The sequence below is a fragment of the Zootermopsis nevadensis genome, unplaced genomic scaffold (assembly GCF_977971745.1).
Source record: "Zootermopsis nevadensis isolate Lab colony 2312 unplaced genomic scaffold, Znev_1.0 Znev_ptg000015l, whole genome shotgun sequence".
NCBI classification, from domain to species: domain Eukaryota; kingdom Metazoa; phylum Arthropoda; class Insecta; order Blattodea; family Termopsidae; genus Zootermopsis; species Zootermopsis nevadensis.
In genome coordinates this window covers 7296915-7317536 of record NW_028259147.1, presented here as the reverse complement: position 1 = coordinate 7317536, position 20622 = coordinate 7296915, and the positions used below count along the sequence as shown (strand labels likewise).

Below are 20622 nucleotides of genomic sequence, written 5' to 3'. Positions count from 1 at the left end.
ATGGCGAAACCAGAAACTTTTCTGTTCAAAGTATATCATCATTCAGCAGAAAACCATAGAATGTTGTGACTGGCATAACTAGTAATTTGAAAGTAACCACAGTGAATTTTCATGTGCATTAGGGATATGTTTATGATGGGTTACTGCAAACACCTTGTTCCACAACAGGTAACATTGTGTGATGTCTTCTTAATGGACCTCTGCCCTGGAATTTTTTGTTAATTATCACATACCTCACTTTCAGAGATGTGTGGTAAAGAGAAAGCATATTTAAAATATCTGTAATGGATTTGACCACTTTCAAACCCATGATATTCTGTGTCATTTTAAATAGCACTCTGTTGTGTGTTTGTATCAGTACTAATAATTTGTTTTTGTACTTCATTGTTTATTCCTTAGAATCCATTGGACGAAACTATTCGCAGTGCTTTACGCCAGATGAACAATAACACACTGCGTTTGCAGTCAGAGTGTGCTGGTTTGCAGAGATGTGCAGGAAATGCAACACAGTTTTCTGAACAAGCATACTTCCTGCAACAGGTCCGTTCATGTGCTTATGACATAGCAAAGGCAACAAAGCAACTTGTAACAAAGTTTCAGTACTAGCAAAATCAGTATTTGAATCTTATTGGTTTGACCATTAATCCATCTGCTTATCCTGCCACACAAGCATTTTTGATAACCATTTGTCTTTCAGACTGAAGTTGCAGACTTCTGTTTTATCATTTACAGCAGTGGTTCCCCAACCTTTTTTGATTCACACACCAGTAGAACAGTAGTGAGTTACCAAGGACAGACATCCTATTCATCCATCTTGCATTGTAAAATACCAACAATACTCCCAACTCTTTTCACCAACACATTTGAATACCACTAACTGATCCAAAAAGAACAAAGGAAAATGAGTGGTGGTTTTTAAAATAAAATGTATGTGCAATACTAAAATGTAAGAAAATAGATAATGATTGGATGCATTGCATCGCTTTTCTACAAAATTTGCAGAATGATCTATGAATTTTTGCCATTCAAATATGGTAGAAATCCATTCAAACATACGTGCCAATTATTCAGTTTCCTTGAATGCGCCATTGTTCTTCTATTTTAGCGTCTCATATGATCTGTCAAGGGTTCAGAGAAGTAGTAGGTTGAGTGACCGAAGTCCAGACTGTAGGGAGATGGGAGAGCACTTTCTTGCCATTCTTTACGATTATGTCTGTTATCAGATGCACAGTTTGAGGTTGTGTAAGGGATGACAACCTTTTTTTCATTAGACAGGTGCATGTCTATCTGAACATAGTGCTGGGTTGATGACTTTCTCTGGAGAGGATGTCAACCAGTACACCCTACGCAAGTCTGTTTAGCTTCCCAGAAGACAGTTTTCATAACTCTGCTGTCCATTGGCACTGTTCTGGCCTTCATTGTTAGAGATGATGCTATTCTATGCTCTTGGGCTTTGTTTATGAACTGTAATTGTTGAACTAGCTTTTCATTACATATCACACAACAGGAAGTTATCTGCCTTGTCAGCATGTCATTGAAGTAACTGTAATGATATATCCTGCATGTCTTTCAGTGTTTATCCAAAAGCAGACAGGTAAAAAAAAGTTCCCAGTATTCTAAGGTCAGTATCATTCCTGCACAGCTTGGCACACTATACTGAGCTGCGCTGATCCCCTAACCATCTCTGTTCAGTCCTCTTTTGATGAACATATCAGATATCTGCTTGTTACTTTCAGTATCAGTGGTTTATAACTTACTGCAGTGTGACTGATAAGTGACGTCCATATTTTACTCTCCTTCTGACGTTCCTGGTACCCATACAGGCATTTCCATTTTCTTGGTGAATCTGCCTGTGTATGTCTAGCTAAGTTGTTCACCTTCACAAGGAATTCAGTCACTGCACACTGGTAAAGTGATTTGTCATTGACCGCCATTTTTTCACAGTAGATTGTGGAAACACTACTGGTGCACTTTGTCAAGTCTGTATTTATTTTGGAAAGGGTATATTTTGCTATTTGCCATATCTCCCTTCTTCTGTTGTATTGAACACATACCTGTATAACTCAACTGTGCATGTGACTTTGTTATATTTAGTTGCTAAAATGAAACAAAAAAAAATAGAAATATTTGTGATAATTATAAGACAGTAATTTATACATCTATGGTGAATTGTGTACAAGTAACTAAACTAATTTTCCAGCAGTAGAACCCAAACACGAAAGCCTGTCACTGAAAACAGTGTTTCTGAACCAGTTCTGTCTGTCTGTCCTCGCTAGCATAAAATCCATCTTAATGTTATCCTTCCACATCCTTAGTCTTCCAAGTGACTTATGTATACTTCACTCCTCAAAACAATTAAGGGTCAGGATTTCAAATGGTTGTAAATTTTCTTGGGCTTTGTCAAATATATTGAAATGTGGGTAGTTTAGAAAATAGACCTTTATTTAAACAAAAACAGGCCTCGTTTTAACAGCAGACACAACTAAAGTATAGTTACACTGAAAACAATGGAAGTTTTATCCACATAAAGTTTTTGAGACACAATTTGAAACCTTTTTTGCGCTCAATAGGCGGTTGGACCCTCTTCAGCTCGAAGGACAGCTGTGCAGTGTTGAGGCATGCTCCGAATGTTGACTTGGGGAATTTGCACCCATTCCTCCAAAAGGGCATCTTCCAGATCCCGCAGTGTGATAGGTGCGTTCTGACGGTCTCTGACACTTCTTCTCATATGTCCCACACATGTTCAATAGGGTTCATGTCTGGGCTGCAAGCTGGCCTTGGTAAAATGGCGATGTTGTGCTCTTGGAGGTACTCCCTGACGATTCCTGCAACGTGAGGGCATTGTCATGTATTAGGAAAAAATTTTCTCCAAATGCCAATGCATGAGGACGCACATGAAGTTCCAGCACTTGTGAATGTAACGCCGCGCAGTCATAGAGTCGTTTCTGATGACGAGGTAGGTTTTGTCGTCAATCGAAATACTGACCCACACCATTATGGAGCCACCACTAAAACTGACATTTTCCTGGACTGTGACTGGTAGAAAACACTCTCCTGGCCATCACCAAACTCGGATGCGTCCATTGTTGCCCTGCAGCATAAATCTAGACTCGTTAGCTTAAAGGACGTGCCAATGACGCAATTGCCAATGTTGATGTTCTTGGGCGAACTTTTCGCACTTGTTTATGCTCCCTCATCAATCGGGGCACTAGCGGGATGCCTGGACCTCAGATCCACCTCTCAAAGACGGTTTCTCACTGTTTGGTCAGACACTTTTCGACCTGTAGCTCGGGAAAGGTCATTTTGCAAGGCCCATGCAGTATCTCTGCGGTGCCTCAAGGCTTGTAGACGCAGAAAACGATCATCCCTAGCAGTTCTTACCCTGTGACGACCCTGTCCTCGACATCAAATGACCATTCCAGTGCCTTGGTATCGGCGGCATAGTTGCCATATCACGGATTGAACCACACCGAGTTGTCCGGCAACATACCGTTGTGTTCGGCCCTCTTGCAGAAGCGTGACAGCCTGTGTTGCTTCTATTGCTGGCACATGCCTCCTTACACCTTGCCGAACTTGCACATTGCGCTGCATAACAACAGTATTCCTGTATCATCAATAACAAACAGGCACTGCTCTCCTTCATTCCTGTTTTCACTACCTTTGCTCTCCCTGAAATAACCAACTGTAACTGATCCCACCGTTCACAGTTGCATTCGTATCAGCATTGTTTACAACCCTGCAGAGTGAGCTTATTTCAGATTCAGTCCAAGAAACTTTACAACCGTCTGAAAACTTGACCCCTTAATTGTTTTGAGGATTGTATAATGCAAACTATAAATTGTAAGTTAAGCCGTAACCTGGCAACAGTCAACGTACAAATGGTTGGGAGACCCTGCTTTTAAAGTTCCTTGTAGTTACAATTTTGATAGACGTGCTGTTTGTAGAATTTCCAAGGATTGTGTTGTGAATTATATTGACCTTCATCTCAAAATGGCAGCAAACACACACAAAAGTGCTTTCTTTTTCGTGCTTTGAAATTAAAATGTTCATCAGGTTTTTTCACAAAACTGATAAGCTTATGGGTTAAGGAAGGCACAGTACTTCCTAACACAAAGGAAAGGGGTATATTAAAAATATCACCAGTAATCAAAAGGATAAGGACAGTGGTTCAGTAACTTATTTTTTTTTACTGTCTGTGTTAGTTCAAGACTGACACTTCTACAAACATAGAATAAAGTTACTCATAAGCAGATGCTTCCATGGCCAAGTCAGTATTGTTCTTGTTTGCATACAAGTGAAATCTGCATCATTTACAATAGAAACCTCATTTAATATTTATTGATAACAGCATTATTACAGTTGAAGTCTACTCATACAAATTAATAGTTGTAACTAACTACATTGTATAAAGTCTTTTATAAGAAGAATAGGTTTTACAGTTTGTCAAAAACTGTAGTGTTTATTTCAGTGTTCACAACAGCCTGCCGTTGAATTCTGTCCTGAAGTAGACAAATCCACCACATTTCTTCATATCCGATTTCTCTAATATGCATTTTAATCTGTTTCTTCCATCTGTGCCTGGGTCCAAAGTGATCATTCTTTCAGGTTGTTTTGGTCATAATTCTGTATGCACTTTTCATTTCCCTTATGTATGCTACATGTCCTGCTTGTATCAAGTGTGTTGCTTTGATTGCCCTAATAATTGGAGGAGAGGTCAGATTATGAAGCTCATAGTGTTTCCCCAAATTTTTTGTTAAACCCCCGAAGCCCCAACTCAGCACAGTGTTAAATTGCCTCCATTCATAATTTTCCTCAGTTTAGAGTTTATGCATGTTTCTCCACAGAGAAGTTTTGAGTGTAAATTCTGCTGTGTCTTATTTGATTTAATGTAATTTAATGTCTGATGTTCACTTCTCTTGTTGGGGTCTTCTTTAGAAGTTAATTAAAATCACATAGATTATGCATCTTTCCATATTCGCCATAAAATGCTATATACAGGATATTCATCTTCAAAAAGATTCTCCAGGTTGTACTGCATATAAGTGTACAATAGAACATGTTTAAAAAAGTCTAGGATGAAATTGTATTGTTTGAACTTTAGCAACAGGTCCTGTGAAGAACACTTTTACTTTCTCTGTATATTTAATATTTAGATGGAATTTCATAATAAAATTTACCTAAAATTAATTCAGAGAAGATAGGTTATTTTATAGACTGTAAATAAAATATTAAATGAATAGTTATATTGTTAATGCAGCGTGAAGAATGGTGCTTCTGTTTTAGGGCTATTTCTAGCATGTCATATTTGAGAATATTAAAGTTGAAGTTTTATGTATATCATTTACATCACTAAAATTATGGTTATACAAAACTCGCAGTGTGTTTCAACCAAATTATCTGCAGAAGTTACGTAGCTTACCATGTGGTTATGTTGACATTTGTTAATACCTTGCATTTTTTATATGCACAAATATTTCTTAGTTATTAAATTTGCCTTATGGATCTCTTTGTTGCTTTTTAAAACTACAGTAAAATGCTTTGATATAGACACTTTTTAGTTTTGCCCTTGTTATGTTGAGTGCAGCAAATGGTAAACTGTTCCTATGGCTGGTCTCCTATGCACTCCAAATGTGCATAAATAATGCATAGTCACTTGACAAGCTAAATGGAGTTCCTAGTCATACCCATTTTAGTCTAAATGCATCAGAAGTGAGTTTTATTTACACTTAATTTTAGTTGTGTGTGGAGTAATACAAACATTTTTAACATGAAGCTGAGTAACTATGAGACACAAACAGTAAAACCAGTTCTGATTATCTTGCCTTCTCAAACAATTGAATATCATAATTTAATTTTATGTTTGTGGATGCAATAATAGCATAACATAAACATTTCAAAGTGTGCATGTGCCAATTCTTTGATGCCACACACTGTTTCAGGCATGATCTGATTCTTCTCATAATTTGCAATTTAAGTGCAGGTGTAATTCTAAAAATATGTTTATATGAACCTGTTATATTTTTATAAATGTAATTTATATCATTGTCACTAAATGTCGACATTTTCAGTAATTTGTTACCTATATGAAAATTTTAATGTTGATTGAAAACCTAGGTGCCCTCACAATAGAAAGTTAATACAGGTATTGTGTAAATGTATATATATGTTTATCACTTCAAGTTCAAATTGTAAGAAAACACTGTAAGACAACTATAGCAGGAACAAATGTTCTTGTTCATTTGTGTCACAATTGTTATTTATAAGTAATGTTGTTATCGCATACAGTTTGAATTAAACAGTCTCTGCAGTCACATACAGTAGGTGCCCAGATATGTTAAACTTCTTTTGACCCTTCAGTGCAGTATCATTTTCACTGTAAATATTTACTGGATGTGGGTGGAACCAAGCTTACATCCAGTGTCAGGGAACCAAGTAAACTGTTTATTGTTTATTTTGTAAGAATTACAGTGAAAATGGTGCTTAATTTTATAGCCTGGACATTCAATAGTATAAGTGTTATGCATGTAGTTAAAAAAATTAAGGCACAAGTACCATAAAGAAAGAAACTGCTGTTGGTAAAATATCTCTCTCCACCACAGCTCTGGGCTTGTATAGTGCCCTTCCACACTGAAGGGTTAAAGTTTGTGTAGTATGATTTAGTAATAAAAATTGACTGCCTCAAATATGGACTGAAGTATTCAGTAAATTTTAAAAAATGAGACAGTTACTGAGAAAGTATATTTTACTGCCATTGTTTGTACTGATATAACTTTCTACATTCATGCAATCTACATATTAGTTTACAGTATTACTTGCTGTAAGATGGACTGTATGTCTTAAGCCATATAGTTTTCTATCATATTTACCTAAATCTAAAGTGAGGTTTTTTAGACTTCACTATCTCAAAACATGAAATTTGAGGTTCAAGTAACAGTGAAAATGTGGATTGTTGTCTCTCTGGGTTGTGATGCTGTGTAGTCTTGTATGTGGTTACCAGTGTTTTCAGAGGAATTTATTGCCTCCATATCATCAGGGTAGAAGTTGAAGATGATACATTCCTCTTAAATGCTGGTAAGCACTGATAAGACTAAATGGCATCTCATCCCAGAAGACCATGATCCACATTCATACTATCTAGAAGGCTAGAGTCAATACATATACTTTATGTTTATGACACAGTGATTTAGGATTGATAGTGCAGTAATTTTGTGGGAAATGACCATGGACAGTAAACAGGCTGACATTAGCTGTGTGGATCAGTTCTTAGGTTAGTTAAATTATTGTGTGAAGTTGTAGTGAATTTATTTTATTATGATGCTGTAACATTTTCTGTTCAGGAAAATCAAGCCAGACTGTCAGCAGTGGCAGAACAGAGTTACATAGCTGAATGTTTGTTTTCATTGTGGTGGTAAACATGTAAACTTTTTAGATCACCCTTGCTCCCTTACTGCCAAGCCTGTTACTTCTTCTCCTCCAATTCACAGATTAGGCCTAAGGCCTGTTCCGGCTTCTGTGAATTCCACCTTCTTCGTGGTCTTCCAGGATCTCTTGTTCCTTTGGGCCTGCTTTGGCACTCATCCTTCTTCCATCCTTACCACTTGTTCAAGCCAGTCTTGTCTGTGTCTTCTTATTCTGTCATTAATTGAAAATACTCCTAATTCTTTTCTTATATATTCATTCCTGATTTTATCCAATCACTTCACAGGTCATAAAAATCACATTTCTGCTGTTTGTAATTTTTGTGTCTCATTTTCTCATTATTCAACATTCACTTCCATATAGTAGTACAGGAACAGTCATCACTTGATAAAATTTATTTGTGTATTTACTCCAAATCTTTTATTCCTTTCAACTTCTTTTTTGTAACTGTTTTTTATATATATATAATATTTATCTTCTTTTCCTTAAGTTCCTTATCCAATTCAGTCTGCTTGGTCCCTAGGCCTCTCACATTCCAGGTCGCTATTTTCAGTGTCTTCTTTATTCCTAATCATTTGTCCTTTTTCTTATCAAGTTTGTTACCAAGACCATCCAGCTGATTTCTTTGAAGCTTACAAGTAAAGTTTCCTGTGTGTGTGTTGGGGGTGGGGGGCTACCAACCCTCTGCACAACCCCTGAACCTGAAGGGCCTGGGTCTTCTGTCAGGGTTTACTCCCTTAGGTAGGTTGGCTTTACCATTCCTAAAGAGCTCCCCCTGCCCTATCGTGGGACACACTTCATCTGGCTCCTCTGCCAGGGCCTGTCCAGTTATGGTGACCCTGCCAGGAGCCTATGCTCCCGCCGGCACAGTTCCCATCTTCCTTTTAAGGCACAATCCTCCCCCCACCCACCACAAAAAGGTGGTGTCTCATTGGGTGGGGACCCTCTTATTACTGCACAAATTTACAGACTTCCATAATTATTGAACAATACAGGAGAGATTAGTGGGATTTGGGGTTTTTGTGCTGGTGAGTCCAAAGATGACTGTCTTCTGAGTTGTAATGCATTGTAGTCTGGTAGAAGTTTACCAGTATTGAACTGGTAAACTTTACCAGACTACACAGTGCTACATCCCGTAAGACTGTGTTCTTTGAATGAGACCTTTATGCCCAAAATAAGAAGCAGAAAGTGTTGAAAATCAGATATTTTGTATGGTTGTACTGTCTCTTAACATATGTATCGTATTGTGTCTGTTCCATAGAAAACTGGCTTCTGAGCATCAGTGAATTTGGGTCATATTATTTCAGCAGAATCTGTCTTACTGTCTTAATTAGTTTGATGCAGATGAAACCAAAACCATGCATCTGTGTCAAAATAAAATATCACTGAAGTAAATATACAAGATTAAAATGTTTGTTGATAAATATAATAATTGTTTTTCCTTTTTTAAATACAATTTATCTTTTTAAAATCTCTGCTGAGTTTATTCTAGAAAATAAATGTCTTGAGTAGTTTGTAGTTTTCATTTACTTCTTACAGAAAATACATTAGCATTGAGGGTCAAGAGATGACATGAGACATTTGACATTAGAAATGCCAAAGACTTTCTGAAGTATTTAGACAAGAAAACTCATTCGGACATGGAAATGATTAAGGTCGTCCTGTTTTGGTGAAATACCTTTCATTTGAAGTCATATTAGGAGTTGGTTAAATATAGTATTTTATCATATTTATATTAATGAGAAACAGTTTGACATTAGAGAAATTAGCTATCACTAACAATTGAATTGCAGAGATTTTGCATTGTGCCAAAAGTAATTCTAATATACCTATTTTCTCCCTCTTCACTCCAGTTGCATTTATAGTAAGCTGTTTGTATCAAAAGCTTGTTACATGTGAGCAGGTGTGCCAGAGTATTTTGATGATGAACAGATATCTGTTACTAGGTTGTTATAGTATTTGTTGGAGTATCAAGATCATGTACTGTTGACTCACCTGTGTATTTTATTACATACTGTGTTTCCATTATTTTAGCCTAATTTTTGCTGCATCATTACCTTTGCATTGCTTACTATACAGTAGTGGGGTCCACTACTTACCTCAAGAATGTTAAATGTACCTTACTGTACCAAATTGTACCATAATATTTAATCCTTTGTTGTGGATGTACATTTTTATTCATTTATATACCGTTATTCCTTTTGGGCCACCTCTTGTATGTACAGTGATATCATATATCACACCATTCTTTCTTGCAGAGGTAATTCATATTAATTACCCAATATCATATTATTTATTAACTCATGCTGGAAGAAGGTTTGAAAAATGTATCAGTTAGGTGAGTGGTTTGCAGCCATATTAAAAATGACACATGATCCTTGTCTATTGACACATTTCATGTACCATAGATTTTTGTCAGAAGTTGTCTATGAAATTTCGTATTGATAATACTATTTTATATATTAATACAGGAATACCTCCTATGAGAATAATTTTGGACAGGCAGTATACTTGCAGGACAGGCCTTGAACCTACAAATTCATGATAATCATAGAGGTGTTTTGTCAGCTTCATTAATGGGATAATGTATAACTGATGATTTGCTTCATATAGTAATCTACAGATGTCCATCTTAAACTGAAGTCATTACTGCATTTGGCCCATCACCAGAGAATTATAAAACTTACTGTCCTGGTGTGTTTCATAAGAATGGACTTCAGGACATATCAACTGCCAAGGTCAGTGGCACACAGATGAAACCTTTGATGGGATTTATTGGCCAGGTTGGTACAGTATTAATATATCTGACTTGCATTTTAGGGGTACCTGGATTTAATCTTGATTGTAGTAGATGTTCTGTTTGTGAATTTTTCAAGTTTCTGTAGGCAAGTACTGGGGCTACATCGTAAAACAGGATACAACTGCTTTTTCCTATATTATTTCCTATTTGTCATTCACAGTGATCATACTGCATCTCATTCTACTTTGCACAACCTCAACAGTTAATACAACAATGTAAATGAACCTAATAACAAACGGTTAAGGGAAAGTTATCACCCTGCAAATAAATCAGTAGATAAGTTATTATGTACCTAAGCAGTCTTCATATTTTGTTAGAGTCTGATACTTATTGTCTCACAAAACTTTCCTCAGATAGCATCCAATAAAACTGTTTTCCACTGCCCTGCCCCAGGTTTTATCCCTTCTAAGACCTTGATAAATTGTTTTAATAGGTTGATGTTGCTTCAAAGAAACCAAGCTCTAATGTGGATGTTGAAGAATGACACAAAACAATTTCTTGATATGGTGAGAAAAGTGTTTGTCCTATTTAAGTACTGTTCTTGATTCAGAAATTAGTGTTAACTCTGATAACTCATGTCCTTAGTGGTACAGAATAGTGCTGATCAGGGTTTTGTAATTATTTAAATTGGAGAGTTATGCATGTAATAGTTTCAGCAGTTGTGTAGGGTTCTTTATTACCTTCCAAATTCTATTGCATTATATGTTGTTGACATGGGTAGCATACCTGAAAAATATTACTTGCATTACAGTTGTTTCAGTCTTTTGTATCTCTAAATAAATTGTTGTCTTCATTTCGAAATAACACAAAAAGTTCAGTAATTATATTCTTCCCCGCCACTAAGCGTGGATACCAAACTAAATCAGACTGTCAAGACATCTGTGGAAAACTTATCATTTGGAGTCCTGTTACACAGAATGACACTGAATTATGCTTTGTGAAATTATGCATTTTATGAGATACTTGATTATGCCTTCCATAATCATAAGACATCAGCTCAGTTGATTCTTACCCACAAGCTTAACTGAATACCATGACAGGATTGTCACCATTTCAAGGTATGATACAGTGGGCAATATTTGCTATATTGCATATTCTATCATGCTGTGAAATTATAATTCAGATGTTTATTGTGTAAGTTGACAACTATCTTTTTCTACCTCCTACCTTTTCTGTTCCTGGGATCCTTGAAGAAAGCCACACTTCATGACAGTGCATTTTCAGATACATGTTGACCAACTTTTCAACTGTTAGGCCCCCCTCCCAATGTCTCTTCTTGGAAGCTAGTATTGCCTGCAGAAGCTAGCAGTGGACACATTTACCTCAAGTATTTGAGTAAACAAGATATTATAAAAGACAACACACTTCACATGAAAATATTTATTAGTGCTTCTTTTTAAGCTGTAAAAAGAAAGAATATTATAATTTGCACAAGTGATTGATTCATAAGGTTGTAATTTATGCATTCAAGTTGAGAATGGTAATGTTAAAAGAAACTGTGTATAGCATAAGTTGAAGTAAAGGTGCCTTTGTATGTGAGAGTTTCATATGTAAGAAAATGCAGAAGAACTGTTTTAAGTTTTACATAATATATATTTACTGTATAATCAAGTTTTATAGGTATAGCAAATTAGTGTTGATCTATTGAAATATTTAACTACATTCATCAGAAACACAATAATACACGTCAAATATAGATGAGAACTTGGAAATTTCTGCAGTTGAATTCATAAAGTCTTTAATGAGGTTGTATTGCATCAATTCTTTGTAGGAATTGAGTATTTGTTGTGGTAATCATAATATTTTAATATAATATTTTGCATGTTTATTAAATGCAGATACAGACTGAAAAATGTAATTACTCATTATAATTAGTAATTACTATTACATGAAGATAGAAGTAATTGTAATTTGAATCTGAAAGTATGTGTGTGTGTCTGTGTAAGATTAGTTTATGCTTTAATTATAGCTCAGTTGTTTTCCTAGAGTGATACAGACATTTTCTGTTTACTTACTCAGTGATTCCTACTTTGGACTGGCAGCTTATACATGGCTGTTTGTATTTTTAAGAGGTTTAAAGAAATATGTGAATGTCCAACAACAAAATATTATCCAACTCATAATTCTGGAGCCAATTTATTGCTTTAATTCTGTACCATTAACAAAACCAACATGGCATCCACATAAATTTGTGTGGTTCAGTCATGAAATTTTATGTGGGATATTTAAGAAATGTGCAGCTTATGTTACAGCCCTTTGTGTAAACAGGAAAGAAGGTGGCAACAGTGTGAAGTCTATCCTAGATACTGTTCTGTTTGCTAACAGTGACTTGAAACTTTGTAGCTGGGCACACAAAATAGTATGTGGTGACAAACTGTAAACATATCGAAACAGTTTTGCATGAACATACTCTCTTCTTTTGTGGAGGAAATAATGAATATGTGTATGGTACAAATCTTTCAGGTTATTTTTTATAACTTTCAAAAACTGAAGATATATACTAAGGTAAATTTTACACAAAATAAATATTAGGTTTTATAATTTTTAATTTGACTTCGTTAACGTCTTCACAGAGCTTAATGTGTGTTACTCTTATGTTAGCTATTACATATTACTTTAGCTGAAATCAGATTATGTAAACTTGTAGGAGCACATACCACATTTTACTGTTTCTAGAATGATTTGTAATTATTTTGTTCAGTTCCAGAGCAGACAGTGGAGAAAATATTTTAAGACAGGCTTTCAAATGTAAAATTATAGAAACAAATGGTTTTTATTCCAGAGTTAACTTTAGGGTATCCCTTGAATAAAAACTGTTAATTTTTGTCTCTTATTACTTGTCTTCAAATATTTTTGGTGCCTTTCAGAAGAAGCTGCCTGGTTCTTTTATCTTCTGAGGTCAAGCATATGTTCAGTTTTGGAGATAACCAGTCTTCTCCAAGCTGTGACTGTCACTTGAAACACACTTCATCTGGCCTCTCATCCTCATTGGGACATGAAAAGAGGTGTTCTTTGGATGAGAGAATTTTTGTAAATTTCTGTAATATTTAAATATGTTTACTGAAGATTGTGTATTGCATGTTTGTCTGCATCAGACTACTTGTCTCTGAATTGATTTTGGACAAAATTGGTACCTTTATCAAGTTCTATAGTCTGTTGTTTATTGTAGGTATGATCATTAGTCAATGATCTTGAATAACTTGATACAAAGTTTGTTGGTGGACATATTAACATATGTTTCTTTTGTTAGATGCATAAACTATATTACTGTTTACTCTTACTGTTTTAATCTTGAATTATAATAATGAGAATTACAAAATTGTAGTGCTACTGTAACTGATGGAAATAATTTTAAAGTCTTGTAAAATGCACTATTGAATTTTATTCATCAATTATTCAAGAGAATTTTCTTTTTTGTCTGATTGGCAATTATTAAAAGTGTATGGGACATTTACCATTCTTATTAGTTACCATATAACATTTATCTTGGTGTTTTTGTTGTCTGTATCAAGTTTAATAAGAAAGTGTCATCTGTTAAATTAATGAGTGAAATATTGCAGCCATTCCAAGTCTTATGTTTGCAGTAGCACAATTTGATCAACTAAAATTGAAGCATAGATCTATCAGAGGTGTTCAGATCTGCAGAAGACTGTAGCAGTGATCACATCATTTGTTGTCAACAGTTGTCAAATTTTACATACAGTATTATGTAATCCAACCAACCATCTCTAAAGTACTTTTCCTTGAGCACTTCATTCTTAGTAGGATTTGAGTTTCTCACAGTAACGGTATGACAGTGGTCATCTTCTGAGTTGTAGGTAGCATCATGTAGTCTGTTATAAGTTCTACCAGACTACACAGTATTATGACCCAAAAGAAAGCTATCTCAGTTTCATATTTATTCAACCAGTCAAGAAATTTGATACTCATATGGAACTGGAATGTTTATCAGTGTGTTCCCAAAAGTCTTCAGTTAGGCTGTGTCTTGAGTTTGTTCAGTATAATCAGCAACCTCATCCCTTTTTTATCAGAAATATGTTTTAATATCCTTCCATCCATGCCTAAATCTACCAAGTCTGTGGCTTTCCAAACAAAATTTTAGATGCTCTTCTATATCTCCATGCCTCAACCATCTCATTCATATTCATTTAATCATCCTAATATTATGTGATGAGTGCAAATGTGACTCTCCCAGTTACACACTTTTCTCCATCGTGTTATGTCATCTTTCTTGCGTCCAGAAGATCTCTCACTTTGTTCTCAAGAACTCACAAACTGTAGGCTTCCCATAGAGAGATTACTGCAAATGATGCCTCCAGAAATCAGTTTCTGTAAATTCCATGAAGAAGCTCATCTGATGTGAACATTTGATGCTACATGTCCTATCCATCCCATTCATCTTGATTTGATCACCCTAACAGTATTAGGTGACAAGTACAAACTGTGAAGCTCTTCATTGTATAATTTTGTCTCTCTTATGTTTTCCTTCTTACATTCATATATCCTGCCATTATGAAATCAAAGTTAATTTAAAATCTTTTAGTCATCATACAGTCGGTTTCATCACCTCCTTTAGATCTATTCTTTATGCTAACACAGTTTATTATAAGAATTATATTGTTTTATATTACATTGTAAATGATTGATAATAATAAACATTAATATTAACCCACATTCTTACAGACTTTTAATATATTACCTGTAAATTTAGCCCTTAAGAGGACTGGCTTCATATACTGTGGCACTTACAAAGTCATTTTACTTTGCAGTGCCCAATATTCCAAGCAGTAACATTCTACAGTTGTATCCCAAAGAAATGTGAATTTTCATAGTTTTCTTTCGTCTTCTAAGCTTGTGTCAGGATAATACTGTTCATCGTTCACAGTTATTTATCTTGCCCAGTGAAGTCCTCTCAGACCATCAGCCACTTAACCACTTAATGTAACTGAAGGCCCAAAAGGATTTTTATTGCATTTAGTCACTGTTAAAGCTTCAAATCATAAAATTATCTTACTCATTCAGCACTACAGTAGTTGAAACATACATTACCATAAAATAACTGATGAATCAATAACATCTCATAGTTTATTTTCCAGACTTTCCAGTTAAATCTGTTGGTATATTGAGGCAAAATGTAAAATTTCTGCTTGTCTATTTCACTTTGAACAATGCACATTTCAAAAATTGCCTACTGAGTAACCCAGTGTGTAATAATATGAAGACCAAAAAGGTGTACTCTGCAGTACATGGAAGTTCCAAAGGTGTCCTTTATGCCCCATCACAGGTTATTATGTCAGGAGGGTAACTGTGGAAAGAATAAATTAAGAAAACTTATCACAAGAAACCAGACAGAATTTGTTATTGTATACATTATTCTAATAAGGTGCGTTGGACTGCAGAAAAACATGTCCAGACTAAATAAATTCTAAGCAGACTGCATGTTGATAATGTTGAGTTCTTCTTGTTCACTGTGATCCCTTAGTCTTCCTAATACAGATGCTATAAAGCTGCTGAAATCTGCTTGTAATCGATTCCCACTTTCCTCAACACTTACTGGTACTTGAAGTACCCATGAGGATATGTTTACTGTAATGAAAATAATAAACAAAAAAGTATCAGTAATTTTAAAATTGAAGTAAAGTAAAGCAGTCCTGCTCCACATCATGTAGGCACTTGGGAAGAGAGGGAGAGCTCTGCACATTTTTAACCTTGGTACTAGATGTGGGTGAGTGGTCAGCATCACACCCCGACCACGCTTTACCCCCAAGACAGAACCCAATACCCATTGGACAACAGAAGGCTGGGTGGGCCTTAGAGCCAGTCTGAAAGCAGAGGCAGGAGGAAAAATCCTATGCTCCTGTTGGGGCCAGTCCATAGTCAGTCACTATACTAACTGAGCTACCTTGGCTCTCAATTTGAATTGAGTATTAATTCTATATGGGTCACAACATTTTTCCTATTTACCTTTAATTGACTGTTAGGTTAATCTGCGATAAAACATTTTGTCCATGAAAATAAAATCTGACTTCTTACTATATGAAGACAATCATGCTTTCACCTATTTTGTGAGTAAGTAAAAGTAAAGCTATCCCACTATATGCCATGTAGGCGCTTGGGGGGTAGTGGAGGTATAGCTCCTCTCTTCCTTGACCTCGGCACTAGATGGGGGTGAGTGGTCAGCATCACGCCCCGGCCGGCTTTACCTCCGGAAAAGGACCCCAGTACCCATTGGATAGGAGGCTGGATGGGCCCCAGAGCCGGTCTGGGCACAGAGGCTAGAGGAAAAATCCTCTGCCCCGTCGGGAATCGAACCCCGGTCGCCCAGTCCATAGCCAGTCACTATACCGACTGAGCTACGCCGGCTCATACCTATTTTGTGAGTATATAATATAATGATATAAAAACAGATGAAATTTGAGGTTTCACAGCACACTGAAGCTGATTGTGATCTGGGGTTGTGATGTCACATAATTTTGGTAGTTACCAATGTTTCCATCTTCACTTCAACCATGAAGATATTGGTGATACATTCCCTTGAAATTTTGGTAACCACCTACAAGACTACAAAGAGTCACAATCCAAGTAGACCATAATGAACACAAAAATAATCATTAGCCCTCTTAATTACTACCTACATGAATACAATGATATGATAATTTGTTTTAAAAATAAGTAGACAGTGTTTTGTTTATTATTAAGAAAAGCTAGAAAGTATTCTTCTGAGGGAAAATAGAACTATCTGGAGCACTATAGATAAAATATTGTTTACTGTAATTGGAATGCATACAGTGATTAAGAATTAAGGCTACATTTATTAAAGTGTAGTGAAATATTAAAAAACGTCTGTACAAAGAAACTGTCAAAGATGTTGAATTCTGTAGGCCATTTCAATGTTTAAAATCAATCAAAATCAAAATGTTATTTTAACAAAGAAAAGTAAAATGAAAGAAATGCTGACATACACATCTTAGAAGAGAGCTTGAGGTCCTTATCAGCAGGTCGCATTTGGTTGGCAAACACAACACAATTTTTGTGGCTGAAACCCGTTTGTGTGACAAAATAGTTGTACAACAGTTCTAAGTCTCTTGCATGGTGTGCTGAGGATGGATTATAAATAAATATAATTCCATGAGTGTCTCGCTGTAGAGCTGGCCAGCATGCTTCAAACCTACAAAAATTACAAACACTGGCATTACAAAACTTAAAAGTACAGCAAAATGAACCATCACAAACAAATTTTAGCCATCACCATCCATTCTTCTCTATCTTCCATTAGCTCTCTTCTTGCATCTATATCCACTCTTTCATTTCTTCTTTCATACATTATCCCTCATTTGGTTTCTCCACATAATCCTTGGTCTCCCCAATAGCCATATATTTGACACCATCTTTAAGCTCTCAAAAAAATCTGTAATGTATCTGTACTACTATATCCTAAGTTGTCCAACGTTTCTTCTGTTTCTACTTTCAGTTCTTGCCCTTTAGTCAATAGTGACAACTGTTATCTGTTATCTTACTCTGGTCATGTTAAAAAGAGTAATGTGTATATGCAGTACTGCAAATATTGCTTTAAATAACAAATATCAAATAACAACAGATAGCAAATATCTACTTATGATCACCACTGCAATCCCATAGCTCAATTTCTGCTTTTAACTTTTCATTGTTGACATTCAAGTTTTGCATTTCAAACTCCAATATCCGAACTCCCTGAGTTGGTCGGTATTCACCACTCGAGTTTTCAGTAGCGTCTGACAGAAAATTTGCAATTGTTGTTTTTCCACTCTGAAAAATAAAAATCATCTAGGTCAATAATACCTTTTTATATAAGAAGACTTGAAAAGCAGAATATTAACAACTGAGACAATATATTGTAAAATGATACAGTAGGTCTGTACAGTTATTCAGTTTAGAATTAAATGCAGAGACAATTAACCATATGTTAACGTCCTGTCACCAGAATGCAGCATAAAATCATAATATAAAGAAAATTAATATGTTCCTTAATATGTTTTTTATGAGAGTGAAATTCTCTCTCACCCTAAGGAAAGAATGGATTGAGGGTGCTGAGATAAATACTTAAATCTAATGACAAAGGCACAATTAACAAAAGGAAGAAAACTGTGAGAAAACTCAAAATTCATACTATTCACCAAATATTTATTAGGTTTATTAATTTAAGGGAATGAGATTGGCAGGACATATTGCACGCACAGGGAAGATCCCAAATTCATACAACATTAGAAACCTAAAGAAATAAACCACTTCACAGATCCATTCATAGTTTAGAGGATAATACTGAGATGGATTCAAATGGTTCAGCATAACATCCAGTCGCAGGCTCTTATGAGCATGGTTTTGAACCCCTTGGTTTATAAAAATAACAGGGCATTTCTCAACCAGCTGAGTTGCTATAAAATTTTCAAGAACAACTCTGCTCCATTGAGTAGCTACTGATATTCTTTATTAGCAACAAGGAATTGTGAATACACTACCCAGTTTCATCAAACAAAAACTGAGAATACCTCTGATAACCTACAACCTCAGACTAGAATACTACTTACAGCACAAGGCCCAAGAAGCAGAATTTTCAATTTAAACATTTCTGTATTTAAAATTAAATGCAAATGCCCTTGGTTACATTAACCCAGAAAGTATTTACGTTTTATTGCCTACGTTACCATAGCAACAGTAAGTCACATGTTCACCTACGTAAGACATGACAATGTATCAATATAAAAGATAGTAATAGAAATTGTTCTAATCAAGTTATAACTTCTTGTTTAAACATGTGTAGAATCAGACATGTTTTACACATATATATAAATAAAAATGTGTACATGATCATAACCATAAGTATACACTTGATAACAATTCGCTATGGTTGGAGTAAATAAGATGTGTCGGTAGAGTACAAAAAGAGTGGTGAAATAAGAATGATGTCACGTCTGAACCACATAACTAAGTTAATGCCTTAAAAGTGTAGTGAATATTTACTTGGATAAGGTAAACTTCAGTTATGCAACCTGTTTTTCACGTTTATCCAAGCAAACTAATTAAATCCGTGTATGCAACTTTATTTGAAAATATAAGCTCAAATAATTTCTATGCATTTGTACAATGCGGTCATTACAATAATTTCAAATCTGAATGAAAGATGAAATCGTTCTACAATTTTTTCTTAAATTCTCCCATACAAATTCAGTTACAATTGAATAGTTCAACGCATGCAGAGTAAATAATGTCACTATTCAGTCTTCTGAAAGTAAACTTCAATTGGGTATGATGAAATTTCTTGTAAAGTAAAATTTTCCTCATTGTTGACAAGTAAATCTTGAAGTCATTTATCCAAATGTTCTCTAAGTATAGTAATATTTCAGTGTTACTGATCAGCTGTAAAACCCCTACGTAGAAACAGGACAAGTCAAATGATCTTATATTGTTAGGCATTTTGATCATGCTTGTTTAGTACGGTTTTTCCTTTATAATGTGTTTATTTTCGTGTAATATGTAGTATTGTGAAGTTCATTTTATACATTGACTTGCTCCACACTTTTACTGGCTGACATGCAAAGGACATGTATCTAAATGAAGTAGATGTCAAATAATAAGCCACTTTTACTTTCAACTAGGTTTTGTAAACTACCAAAAAACATGAACAAAAGAGTAATGTACAATTTAAATTGTAATGGTATTTCAGTTAATGAACAGTTTGGTTTTATAAGGGACCTTGACACTAACAAAGCCACATATAGACTTAATCATGGAATATTATAGGCTCTCAATAATGAGAGTTATGAAGCAGCAATATTCTGAAGTCTCTCCATAGTATGCTTTTAACTGTGTTAGTCGCATATTAATTACTAAACTGCCTTATTATGGAATAAATGGAAATGTTAGTAAATGGTTTTTCTCATATCTGACAAAAAGAAATCAAACAATTATAATGCAGTCATAAAATATTCAGGAAGATGTTCTTCCTAACTGAGGCAAAGTTGAACATCGGTTTCATTAACGTCATATTTTTGGTCCACTCTTTTCTTTTGCGTTTTCATGCTTGAGCACAAAGGTGTTAAATTTATACCGAATGCGACAATCTTGATTTTAAGGCCCACAGGAAAAATTCACATGTATACATTCATGGCGAACTTTGTAGGATTTGAGGTTTCCACGGTGGCGAGTCTGGAGATGACTGTTTTCTTGGTTGTTGCGCCGTGTGTGAAACTTTTATTTTAGGTGAAATCTTCATATTATTTTTAATTGTATGTAACACTTAATGGGCCTGTCCATGTCTACAAGTCGTGTTTGCCTAGGAATGGGGTAACCCGCATGACCTGACGTCAAAATTGTAACACGTCAGTACGCATGAGTACACTTTGCTTATTCCCCCCACGGCAAGATGT

The 20622-nt window shown here is 35.3% G+C and overlaps 2 protein-coding genes across 6 annotated transcripts in view; one reads left to right on the top strand and one right to left on the bottom strand.

The window, feature by feature from the left end:
* Git (ARF GTPase-activating protein GIT1) overlaps nucleotides 1–14893 on the top strand; it is a 26009-nt gene extending 11116 nt beyond the window's left edge. For both annotated transcript variants that reach the window (XM_022066903.2, XM_087349174.1), the window contains exon 13: nucleotides 400–14893. In XM_022066903.2, coding sequence (XP_021922595.2) covers nucleotides 400–606 — 207 coding nt within the window. In that variant the 3' untranslated portion in view covers nucleotides 607–14893. The remainder of the gene's footprint in view (nucleotides 1–399) is intronic.
* Nucleotides 12748–20538, bottom strand: LOC110831190 (intraflagellar transport protein 22 homolog). Of its 4 annotated transcripts, none has more exons than XM_087349180.1 (4): nucleotides 20304–20538; nucleotides 17832–18004; nucleotides 17182–17387; nucleotides 12748–15524 (listed from the first exon to the last, which is right to left on the bottom strand). In XM_087349180.1, exons 1-4 carry the CDS (start codon nucleotides 20355–20357, stop codon nucleotides 15508–15510), a joined length of 450 nt encoding a protein of 149 aa, XP_087205306.1. In that variant the 5' UTR covers nucleotides 20358–20538; the 3' UTR covers nucleotides 12748–15507. The 4 variants fall into 4 exon arrangements, with proteins under 4 accessions (XP_087205306.1, XP_021922597.1, XP_021922599.1 ...); XM_022066905.2 differs by lacking the exon at nucleotides 12748–15524 and adding an exon at nucleotides 15551–15805 and having other exon boundaries at nucleotides 20304–20527; XM_022066907.2 differs by lacking the exons at nucleotides 12748–15524; nucleotides 20304–20538 and adding exons at nucleotides 15551–15805; nucleotides 18932–19307.
* Nucleotides 20539–20622: the final 84 nt, after the last annotated feature.

Coding starts and splice junctions, on each gene's coding strand:
- LOC110831190 (XM_022066905.2), bottom strand. CDS start 20,357: ATGTATACATGTGAATTTTTCCTGTGGGCCTTAAAATCAAGATTGTCG. Junction 18,005..20,303: donor AATCAAGATTGTCGCATTCG/GTATAAATTTAA, acceptor TTTATTTTTCAG/AGTGGAAAAACAACAATTGC. Junction 17,388..17,831: donor GATTGCAGTGGTGATCATAA/GTAGATATTTGC, acceptor TAATTTTTGTAG/GTTTGAAGCATGCTGGCCAG.